Below are 12,532 nucleotides of genomic sequence, written 5' to 3' on the forward strand. Positions count from 1 at the left end.
AAAAAACCTAAGCGTATGAATCCTTGCAGTCACGAAAGCTTCAAATCTAGAATTCTGCGTGGAGTCTGTGTGCTGTATCCCTGCTGAAGAATGTACCACCTGGAGTCGGCCAAGCATTCAAATTCTGAAAGTTGACCTTCAAATTAATGTATTGTGATTTGCACCTCCGATTAGCACGGTTGGCTACGTATGATGCGAAAGAAGTTCTACATACGTACACACATTCATTGCAAGGTCGCACCCTCCTTCAAAAACAAACTTGGCAATACCCTCCTGAGAATACGAGTTGTGAGACTTACTGAGGCTTTCCTGGGTTAACAAGCGAAGTAACAATAATACAACAATAATCAGCCGTGTTCTATTCACTGCTGGATGAAGGTCTTAACCCATGTCGAACCCAACCACACCGTTTTGACAGTGAGACTCCATAAGTCAGAAGAGGCATAACCTGAGATTTGCCACGGTTTGCAAGCCATGGTCTGAATGAGACGCAAGTTCTCTATTGGATGAGACTCAGATTATCTATTGGATGAGACGCAGTTTCTCTATTGGATAAGACTCAGATTCTCTATTGGATGAGACGCAAGTTCTCTATTGGATGACACGAGGCTTTTCTATTGGATGAGACCAGAGTACGTCCCACGTGACGCGCCAAGCAATTAACGCTGTCAAGTCAAACAAGTGTACACGCACACATACAACACGTGTGCGTGTACACGTGTTGTATCTGTGTACACATTACACGTGGAATACAACTACCGCCATTTGCCACTAAGTGACGGTGACGTCACGACGGCGCCTGTGCCAGTCCAGGTGCACTTTGAGGCCACGTGAAGCGTCGAAGGCTCGCTGATAGGAAGGTCACGGTACAAACCCAGGTGACATGGGTTGGCTCACTGAGATAACCGATAGATGCACCAGCTGGGTCCGTGCTGTGTTTTATCCGCCCGGTGCTCCATTCTTTGTTGTGAGCATCGCTCCTCTTCCCTCCGTTGTTGTTGGAGAAGCGCTTGCCTGCCCAGTAGCAGCGTCCTTCACGAGCCTCCACACACACACCCACACAGCTATCTCAGAATCTTTATGAATTTAAACATGATTTCGGGTAACCGCGCACAATAGACCTGCGTTATCCCGCTATCTCAACCCGAACCTGCGATACGAAAGTGGATTTCCACGTGCCGGACGTGCTCGCCAACCCGGGGCGCGCGCACAAGGCCCCGTCTTGTTCGTCGCGTTTGCCAATCGGCAGATGAGCCCCGTGGTGTCGGTAGCACCGATTTACATGTGAAAGGGTAAATACAGCGAGAGGAAGGAAGATGAACCCCGTAAGGCGAGATGAAGGAGACGGGGCTGTAGCTTAAGACGCCCCCACCCTCCCCGCTCGCCCGCCGATACCGGCCAAAAGACAAAGATCCTCTCGTATAGCCTCACAGACTGTTGGGGCAAGTGCTGTTAGCGAGTAGCACCTATGAATGTTGTGGTTTCACTCTTCAACACACCGGTGGGCTAAAGCAGTGAACTATTTGTCTTTTGTCAACGTGACACTTTTTTACTGATTGGCCGTGTCGGGTGGTGGAGGGTTACGACACATTTATAAATAACGCGAACTAAACCCAAAAACGTTGATTATGAGCACCTATGAAGCCCGGCACGCGGCATACGAGGAGGTGGGTGGTCAGCACCACGCCCGGCCGACTTTGTCTCGATCTGTGAGCATCGCCACTAGGGAGATAAAGACGGCCGGGCGTGATGCTGGTCACCCACCCCCTCGTGTGTCTTGTCGGTCGTCATAGAGTAGGTGCTCGCTAACAGCACTTGCCCCAATAATCTGTTTAGGTCCTAGATTTGAAGCTTTCGTGACTGCAAGGATTCATACTCTCAGATTTTTTTTTTCGGTGAAGTCACGTAGGTAAAAAATAAAATTAAAAGTTAATAAAAGTAATAATGGAAATAAAATTACTTTTATTAACTTTTAATTTTATTTTTTGACCTACGTGACTTTACCGGAAAAAAAACCTGACAGTATGAATCTGTTTAGGCTATACGGGTGGGCTTTGTGAGTTTGTGTTTGTGTCTGTGACCTTGTGCCTGTGTGTGTGTGTGAGTTAGCGTCTGTGTGTGTGTGAGTGAGTTAGTGTCTGTGTGTGTGTGTATGTGTGTGTTAGCGTCTGTGTGTACGTGTCTGTGTGTGTGTGTGAGTTAGCGTCTGTGTGTGTGAGTGAGTTAGTGTCTGTGTGTGTAAGTGTGTGTATGTGTGTGTTAGCGTCTGTGTGTGTGAGTTAGTGGCGGTGTATGTGAGTTTGTGTGTGTGAGTTTGTGTCTGTGTGTGTGAGTTAGTGTCTGTGTGTGTAAGTGTGTGTGTGTCTGTTAGCGTCTGTGTGTACGTGTCTGTGTGTGTGAGTTAGTGGCAGTGTATGTGAGTTTGTGTGTGTGAGTTTGTGTCTGTGTGTGTGTGTGAGTGAGTGTCTGTTTGTGTAAGTGTGTGTATGTGTGCGTTAGCGTCTGTGTGTCTGTGTGTGTGAGTTAGTGGCGGTGTATGTGAGTTTGTGTGTGTGAGTTAGTGTCTGTGTGTGTAAGTGTGTGTGTGTCTGTTAGCGTCTGTGTGTACGTGTCTGTGTATGTGAGTTTGTGTGTGTGAGTTTGTGTCTGTGTGTGTGTGTGAGAGTGAGTGTCTGTGTGTGTAAGTGTGTGTATGTGTGTGTTTGCGTCTGTGTGTGCGTGTCTGTGTTTGTGAGTTAGTGGCGGTGTATGTGAGTTTATGTGTGTGAGTTTGTGTCTGTGTGTGTAAGTGTGTGTGTGTCTTAGCATCTGTGTGTACTTGTCCGTGAGTTAGTGGCGGTGTGTGTGAGTTTGTCTATGTGTCAGTTAGTGTCTCTGTGTGTGAGTTATTGTCTGTGTGTGTACGTGTCTGTGTGTGTGAGATAGTGTGTGTGTGTGTGAATTAGTGACTGTGTGAGTTAGTGTGTGTGTGTGAGTTAGTGTCTGTGTGTGTGAGTGGGTAAGTGTCTGTGTGTGTACGTGTCTGTGTGTGTGAGTTGATGTCTGTGTGTGTGTGAGTAAGTGTGTGTGAGTGAGTAAATATCTGTGTGTGAGTGAGTTAGTGACTGTGTGAGTTAGTGTATGGGTGTGTGAGTGAGTGTATGGGTGTGTGAGTGAGTGTCTATGTGTTTCTATATAAACCAGAACTGAATTTCATTGTAAACGCGGCGTTGAGTCACAATGTGCATCCTGTGTTCGGGCGATGCCAGCGACTTTATTATTCACCAAACTTTGTTTGGTATAACTGCACTCGGACTAAAATCTCTCTTTCTCTGTCTCTCGCTCTCTGTACCTCTCCCCCCATCTCTCTGTGTCTGCGTCTCTGTCTCGGTATGTGTCTCTCTGTGTCTCTGTCTCGGTGTGTGTGTCTCTGTGTGTCTGCGGCCGGGCGTGGTGCTGGCATGCCGTGCCGGCCTTCATAGGTGCTCGCTAACAGTCTGTTAATGCTAAATGGGGGGGATCTTTGTTATCGTGGGGGAGCGCTGGTGTGGTGGTTAGCGCGCTACGCTGCAAACCCGGTGACCTGAGTGCCGATTCCTGCTCACGGCCACCACCAGTGACGAATATCTGAAACGGTGCTGGGCTTTCCCTAGGTCGACTCAGCCTCAAATTAGTACCTCAAATTAGTGTCAACATTACCACTGGGAAGACAAAGGCGGCCGGGCGTGGTACTGGCTACACACACCCTCGTGTACCGTTCTGGCCTTCGTAGGTGCTCGCTAACAGCTCTTTTTGTTTGTGTTTCTCTTACGCGTGTATTATCCGTGCGTGTCTATGTATCTCTTCTCGACGTCTTTGTCTCTCTCCTCTCTCTCTCTGTCCTCTCTCTCTCCGCAGGCAACTCTCTCCCTAGCACTCTCACCAACCCACCCCACCACCACCACCATAACTCCAGCAAATTTGCTTGTAATTTCCCGGCTTGCCGCAAACGCGCGCGCACATAAATCTTTATATCCTTGCCGTATCGATCACGGCCAACGCTTCATTTATGGCTTGCAAGATTGGGGGGGGGGGGGGGTGGTGGTGTGGGAGGGAGGGAGGGGCTGATAGGGGTGGGGGCATGAGGGGGGGGGATCGGGGGGGGCACTGGGTGTGGGGAAGGGAGTGACAGGGCTGGTGGGGTTCGTGACAAGAAGATCCAAACAACAGCGCCTTCACGCACTCACAAACACCCTGTAGCCGAACATCGACTGTCGGAGTCAAGTGCACGTCTATGTGACACATGCTGTTTGCGAGCACCTATTAAAGCCTGCAACTTCGTGGCGCGTTCTTCAACAATAACGCTTGAAATATGCGGGGCCCCGCCGTGGCGAGATGTTAACTACCTCGTTTGGTACACAGGAGGTCGTGGGTTCGATCCCGACCCTGATGCCTGTTGTATGTTTGGAGTTTGCGTCTCTCTCTCTCCCCGTGGTCGCGTGAATTTTTCTCCGGGTCCTTCCGGCGTTCCCTCTACATTGAGAGTCAACGTGTGTTTAGAGTGTCTGGCTGCTGTACATTTCCACGAGATAAACGACTTCGTTGGGCTATCATTTGTCGGCAGTTCACTTCTGAAAAAAGAGCCATATAGCAGCTCAGTGGGCCTTACCTGGCAAAATAAATACAATTTTCATATCGTGCGTGTCCGCCAAGTTATAGAGGCCCGAGCAATGACGGAACAGACTGAGCGTGGCGCTGCGTGGTTTTACTTGTTTGTCAGGGTGGATCAAGTCCCCTCTAGAACCTGATTAGTGCGGCTAAGATGCTCGCAGTGACGGGGATTCATATTGTTCGCGGACATTGCAGGGCCCCCTTCCGCCTGCTCTATCGGGATTATATTTATAGTTTATATTTTTATAAGGAGAACTCTGCTCTATGTCTACGCATGTTTACGCATTTTAATTAAGTTAATCGGCCTATGGGTTTTCCAGACCGATGTTATCCAACAACAATTGTTGAAGAAATACAAGTCTGAACTGCCCATATACTCACACTGCTCATGGACTCAACACTGCCCATAGACTCAACGCTGTCCATAGACTCAACACTACACATAGACTCAACACTGCCTATAGACTCAACACTGCCCATAGACTCACACTGCTCATGGGCTCAACGCTGTCCATAGACTCAACACTGCCCATGGACACATCACTTCTCATAGACTCAACACCGCGCATGGACTCAACACTGCTCAAAGATGCAACACTGCCCGTACACTCAACACTGCCTATAGACTCAACACTGCCTATAGACTCAACACTGCCTATAGAGTCAACACTGCCCATAGACTCAACACTGCCCATAGATTCAACACTGCCCATAGACTCAACACTCCCCCCCTGTACATGAAGCAGTCCGCCTTCTTAACCTTTTGTTCCTTCCTTAAAGCCTCGCCACCTCTTCTCCGTCGCCCATTCCTTCCTCTCCCCTCCCCTCGCCCCTCCACTCGGTCCCGTCCCTCCCCTGTAGCCCTCTCGTGACCCCTCCCCCCTCCCCTCTGTTAGGGTCACTCATTCATCGGCCCATGCACTGCCCCTGCTAACTAAATCACGACATGTTTGTTACCGTTTTGTTTTGCTATGTTATCGAGCGCCTTTGAGCTGCTAAGGCGCTCTATTAATATGAAACAAGGCAATATCAGGAGTGAAATCAAACCGCATTTTCAGCGAATCTTTAGGTAGGCGCAGGTTATCCGCGCGAAGAGCATCGACTCACACAAAGGGAACCCGCGTAAAGCGAGGGGGGCAACCCGCGTTTGCTTTCGCTCGTGATGTTACACACGGACGCGTGGCGAGTTTGCGGTCACCACGGCAATGACAGACAGCGTGGTACCCCCCCCCCCCCTCCTGTCAATATTCCTTCTCGCCTCTGCCCCCCCCCCTCCTCACCCCCCCCCACTCCCAGGATAATCCGGACCAAGGTGCAGCAGCCGTTTCATCCCAGCCCTCAAGACAGCCCAGGACAAGGACTACCCAGTGGACACACCATAGGTGTGTGTGTGTGGGTGGCGACCCGGGTTCGATTCCCGCTCACAGCCAACACCAGTGACGATTATTATCTCAGCCGGTCCTGGGCCTCCCCTAGGTCGACTCGGCCTCAAACAAGTACATGGTGCAGGGTGTAAACATCGCTACGAGGGAGACAAAGGCGGCCGGGCGTGGTGCTGGCCACTAATCCCCTCGTTGTACGGTTCCGGCCGTCATAGCTCCTCTCTAACAGCACTTGCTACTAGAGTCTGTTAAAACTATACGGGGGATCTTTGTCTTTGTTTAACCAGACTGGATTATAGTGTGAGGAGCGCACAGATCATTGAAAGATCTGAGCACAGTTCCATCTGTGAGATCCCCCTGCAGGCGAAGCTGTGTTTGTCTGGGTCACGTTGCCCGCATGCCCAGCAGCTTCTGTTTGGCCACTTAGAGGGGCCTAAATGGGCACGGTACAGGCTAGAGAAGACATGGAGGTGATGCGGTAAAAGCAGGGGTGGGGAACGTCCGGCCCGCGGGCCGTACAAGGCCCGCGAAATCATTTGGTGTGGCCCTGTCAAGGCAACCGCAGGCGGGACTCGAAATTAAATACATCTAGAAGCAAACCTGGAAAAGCAGTTGCGAGTAGCAACATCATCAATAGCAGCTAACATCACACGCCTCGCCAAAGAGAAGCAGTTCCAGCCCATCACATTAGGGGCGAGTTAATTAAATGTTTGACCAAATATAACGGGCACATTTTTAAGTTGATAATTTTGTATGGCCCGCGAATGATGTTATAAATATCCAAATGGCCCTTGGCAGAAACAAAGTTCCCCACCTATGCGGTAAAGGATGTTCTGGAGCCGAGTGGACTTGCTGATGGCTTGGTACCAGCGGTGTCAAGATTGGCCTCTGTGGAGGAGGTTCGTGAAGGACGCTACTGGGATAAAACTAAACTCAATTATTGTTATTTTACCAGGTAAGGCTCACTGAGTGTTATATAGCTCTTTTTCATAAACGACCTGGCCACAAATGATAGCTCAACGAAGTGGCTTATTACGTGGAAATGTATCGCAGCCAAATACTCTAAACGCGCGTTTGTACATTTTGTGGAGGGGAAAATCGGAGGACCCGGAGAAAAATCCACGTAACCAAGGGGAGAGAGAGACACGCAAACTCCAAATATCCAGGGGCATCAGGGTCGAGATCGAACCCACAACCTCCTGTATACCAGGCGACGTAGTTAATATCTCACCACCATGGGCATTTGGATACATTCGGACACGTGGATTAGAGACCACGTGCATGATTAATGACATCATCCGAATTGAGAATAAAAACAAGGGGGCTTGGGCAGGAGCTGTCACTCAGAAGGGATGATGGACGATGGTCGAGACAGAGTGGTAGCCATGGGATCCGAGAGGACATCCGACGGGGAGATGGAGCGATATAATCAGCTCCTCGCGTGCTGGTGCGGTGTTATACATCGCGGCGGGACCCTCAGGGAGGTTACTGTGCCGATGGTGAGGCCTTCATCCAGCAGGGGATTTTCCATCACTGGCGATGGTGATGACGACGATGGCAGAAGAGATGTCGTGAAACGATAGCGAGCTTCCTGGGGCCCTACAACGACGCTTGGTTTGCGAGAGCCGAGCACCGTTCCCGTGTGGTCACCACGTGGTCTCCATGTGTCCCCCACGTTCTCTCCTTGTGGTATTTATTTTGTCTCCATCTGGTCTCCATATGGTCCCCGTGTGGTCCGCGCGTGGGCCCCGTGTGGTCACTGTGTGATCTCCATGTGTCCCCCGTGTGGTCTCCGTGTGGTCTTCATTTTGTCTCCGTGTGGTCCCCTTTGTGTGGTCTCTGTGTGGTTCCCGTGTGGTTCCCCGCATGGACCCGGTGTGGCCTCCATGTGGCCTCCATGTGGTCCCCGTGTTGTCCCCGCATGGTCCCCGTCTGGCCTCCGTGTGGTCCCCGTGTGGTCCCCATGTTGTCTCCACATAGTCCCCGTCTGGCCTCCATGTGGTCTCCGTGTGGTCCCCGTGTTGTCCCCGCATGGTCCCCGTCTGGCCTCCATGTGGTCTCCGTGTGGTCCCCGTGTTGTCCCCGCATGGACCCCGTCTGGCCTCCATGTGGTCTCCGTGTGGTCCCCACATGGTCCCCGTCTGGCCTCCATGTGGTCCCCGTGTTGTCCCCGCATGGTCCCCGTCTGGCCTCCATGTGGTCTCCGTGTGGTCTCCGTGTGGTCCCCGCATGGTCCCCGTCTGGCCTCCATGTGGTCTCCGTGTGGTCCCCGTGTTGTCCCCGCATGGTCCCCGTCTGGCCTCCATGTGGTCTCCGTGTTGTCCCCGCATGGTCCCCGTCTGGCCTCCATGTGGCCTCCGTGTGGTCCCCGTGTTGTCCCCACATGGTCCCCGTCTGGCCTCCATGTGGTCTCCGTGTGGTCCCCGCATGGTCCCCGTCTGGCCTCCACGTGGTCTCCGTGTGGTCCCCGTGTATTGCAGTGTCCAGCGGGGCCATGACGCCCGTGGAGAGCTCCCTGGGGCCCAGCTCCTACTCCATCAGCGGGATCCTGGGCATCCCCCGGGCCAACGGGGACGCCAAGAGGAAGCGAGACGAGGGTACGAGCTCACACCTGACGCCTCCCCCCCCCCCCAACCCCCCCCCCCCGACAAAAACATTCCAACATCGTTGCTCGTCACAATGTCCGATGTTCCGTGCCACGTGCTGCAGAGTGACCGCGACAAACCTACGCGGTAGGGGAATTCCAACATCGCCCCTCCGGCCCTGTTCTTACGTCTCACAACCAGGCGCCCTAACGTTCCCAACTTTTCTGTGATCGTTGTCTGTAAGTTTAAAAAAAAAAAAGAATACCATATTGAGTTCGGCAGCTCAGAATCCGATGACAATCACAATCTTTATTTAGATCAGGACGAAGCCGACGAGCTGTGAAGCTCTTTTTCACCGGTTCCATTGGCCCAGAAAGTTGGGCCCTCTCCGCTGCACCTCCTCACGCTGAGCCAGCGGCGAGGAAGCATTCCCATGGCGAGGTCTTGGGTTAGCGTGGCCCTCGCCTAAAAGTCAGCGACCCGAAGCTCCTGACATCACGCGTCTCATCGCAACCACCCTGATGCCCAGCTGTAGTCGAGCCAAGGTGACCCCCAATCAGTGGCAACCATCCCTACGCGACGCAAGGTGGAGGTAGCTATTGCTCTGCAAGTACGGGGAGACGCCGTGGTGCTTAGTGTGTGTGTTGTGTGTGTGTCGTGTGGGTGTGTGTGTATGTATCTACGAGTGGGGAGCGGTAGTGCGACGGTTAGCGCTACGCTGCGCTACGAACCCGGCGATCCGAGTTCGATTCCCACTCACGGCCAACATCAGTGACGATTAGCCAAACTGGTCCTGGGCCTCCCCTAGGTCGACTCAGCCGCAAAGGAGTACCTGGTGCGGTGTGTAAACATCGCCACTGGGGATACAAAGGCGGTCGGGCGTGGTGCTGGTCACCCACTGCCTCGTGTGCTGTGCAGGCCTTCATTGGTGCTCGCTAACAGCACTTGTCCCAACAGTCTGTTAAGGCTTTTTTGGGGGAATTTTTGTCTTTGTTACATATACAAGTGGTGTATGTGTATACTGTGTTATTCAGAGCCAATTGCCATTACCGCACATGAGATGAGACTAAACTGGAATCAGACGAGGACTGTGTACATTGACTTGGTGCTCAGAATTACCTGAAAGTCAACAGATTCCTGAACGCAGAGCTGAAATGAGAAAGGCAGTGTTACCAGGTCGAAAATGTAAGTCTCTGTGTTCAACTTCTTTCACACCATTCGTAGCCAACCGCGCTAATCGGAGATCCGGGAGAAGGACAACAAACTAAACATGAAACGCAGTTCTAAAGAAATGAGCTTTCAATCTGTATGATTAAAAAGTGCATAGTTTCAGTGGCTTCCTAATATCGGAAAGGAAGAGCTTTCCAGACGTCCGCAGAAGCGCATCTGAAACTGCCCAGGGTGGTGGCCGTCTTTGTGCGATGGCAGCCAAAATCCGCTGCGAGGAAAAATGTCCCCCTCTAGTACCCAATTAGTGCGTCTAGCCCTGATGACGTCGGCACCACATTCCATGAGCCACGTTCTAGTCCAAACCTGCAATGTTTTTAACCCTTATCCTGCCATGAAATTCCCAAATTGTTTACCAGAAGCTTCCATTCCGCACACGCGTCTCACCCATCCGCAAAAAACCCCTCTACTTGATCGCGTGCACCAAGGCGTGTTCCAAAAGCCCTGAACCTCCTCCACGCTTCTTCTTGGTTCTTTCGGTAAAGTCACGTAAAAGGGAAATAATAAAATAATAAAGATAAAACATAATACAATAATTCTCACGATGTTTCGGCCACAACGCAAGCAGGCGTCTTCATGTGAAGAACAAGTCTGTCATTCAGACGCTGTCTTTCCGACAGACCTGTTCTTCACCTGAGGACGGCTGCTTGCGTTGTGGCCGAAACGTCGTGAGAATTTATTTTATTATGTTTTATCTTTATTATTTTATTATTTCCCTTCAACGTGACTTCACCGAAAGAACCAAGAAGATGAATCCCTGCAGTCACGAAAGCTTTAAATCGAAATGTAAACTCCTCCACGCTGTTGGGCCCTGTGCCCTGCCGTAAAATCCCGGCCACCCCCCGCAATCCACCTGCACTCGAACATCCAGAAGCGCCGTGGATTCTTCGCAACCCCCGTTTTTAATTTCCTTGGCAGTCGAGTTGAGTGCGAGGTGCCCAGGTGGGGGTAGGAGGGGGGAGGATTGGGGGTAGAGGGGGGGGGGTGGGGGGCGAGGGAGTAGAGACCAGGTGAGCAAGCCCCGGGATTCATTGTCGGCCGGCTGAGAGGCAACACAGGTGCGGACTTTGAGCCACTCCAACTGACGTCAACTTTTAAAATTAAAACGATGAACAAAAAATAATGGGGTCCGCTCTGCCCAAATACCTTTCCCACCCGCCAACCCCCTCCACCACCCCTCCCCCCCCCAGTCCTTCGCTTCGTGACGCCAGCCCCTCCATGAATCGGTATCGCCACTCGCAGCCCCGCGTCTCATCCTAGCCCGGTGTCGATTACAGAGAAGGGAATTTAAAATAAGTATAACCAGTAAAAACAAAGTTTTTCACTCTAAATCCTTTATATGCGTGGCGGCTAGAGTCCTCTCGTCCTCTGGCTTGAGATGGCTGCCACCTATGGGTCAGATGATTGCATTGCACCATTAAGCAATTGGTAATTAAATATAATATTTTTGTCCTAAAAGTGTAAAATTTTGGAAAAAAAATGTCACGAACATTAATTGTCCCGCACAACGAGTCTGTGTGGAAAATGTCAGCTCGATTGGATCACGGGAAGTGGGTTAAAAAACGACCGAAAGATTTGCACGGTCCTAAGCAAGCAAGCGAACTTAATATAAAGGATTTAAAAAAAACATTAATCGGCTTGGCACTGAGTCCTTTGCAAGGCGCACGACGAATGAGCGAGCGTGGCGCTTCGTGGCCTGCAGTCTCGAGTGTGCAGATTTACTTTAAAATCATGGGACCTCCTTTGCCAGTACCAAAATATGAGAATAGGTTGTTCCCCTTTTTTTCTGGCAACAAAACAGGCGTTAAGTTGTTCAAACACCAAACTGAAACCTTTCACAAGGAATCATGTCTGCATTAACCGCAATACTTGTGGTCAGAATGCAAACAAAAAACATACTTTGATAATATATGCATTGTCTTTGAAACTGATTGGTCCACACCAGAGACAGCTTTCTTTTGAGCCTCGTCACAAAAAGGTGTTAGACCAGAGGACGCGTTCTGACCACAAGTATTGTGGTTAATGCAGACATGATTCCTTGTAAAAGGTTTCAGTTTGGTGTTTTAACATCTTAACGCCTGTTTTGTTGCCAGATAAAAGGGGAAAACCCTATTCTCAGATTACTATTTACTTTTAATTTAATTTTACTAAGTAAGGGTCCACTGAGCAATATAGCTCTTTTTCAGAAGCAACCTGGCCACGAATAATAACCTAACGAAGTGGCTCGTCACGTGTAAATGTATAGCAGCCAAATACTCTAAACGCATGTTTCTACACGTGGAGGGAAAACCCGGAGGACCCGGAGAAAAATCCACGCGACCACGGGGAGAGAGAGACTTAACTTTTAAACAACGTTTATTGCCGCCAGCAGCAAAAGCATTGGAGGCGATTTCAATATGAAATACAGTCACCAGCAAACAAAAGAAAATAAACGCTACCAATCGACGCGCTGTGGCGCTGAAAGCACTGCGCACAATACAAAAGAAAAGTCACGTGGTTAGAGAGACGCAAACTCCAAGTATACAGCAGCAGGCGTCAGGGTCGGGATCGAACCCACAACCTCCTACATACATCTCGCCACCGCGTCGCCCTCGTGTGAACACGAGACGGTGGTCCTTGATCAGTGACGTCACGAGGCAGCCCTGAAAGAGCCGCGGGTTGCCGAGCCCCGTTGACGGCATCCGCGATGGGCGAGACCAGGGACGCAGT

At 50.9% G+C, this 12,532-nt stretch overlaps 1 protein-coding gene across 1 annotated transcript in view; it reads left to right on the top strand.

Annotated features, from left to right (window-relative positions):
* LOC144732117 (paired box protein Pax-2a-like) overlaps positions 1-12,532 on the top strand; it is a 43,155-nt gene that overhangs the window by 14,972 nt on the left and 15,651 nt on the right. The window contains exons 4-5 of the mRNA XM_078613406.1: positions 5,926-6,011; positions 8,492-8,608. Of these exons, the coding sequence (XP_078469532.1) occupies positions 5,926-6,011; positions 8,492-8,608 (203 nt within the window). The remainder of the gene's footprint in view (positions 1-5,925; positions 6,012-8,491; positions 8,609-12,532) is intronic.

This window comes from Lampetra planeri, chromosome 41 (genome assembly GCF_965212315.1).
Source record: "Lampetra planeri chromosome 41, kcLamPlan1.2.h2, whole genome shotgun sequence".
NCBI lineage: Eukaryota > Metazoa > Chordata > Hyperoartia > Petromyzontiformes > Petromyzontidae > Lampetra > Lampetra planeri.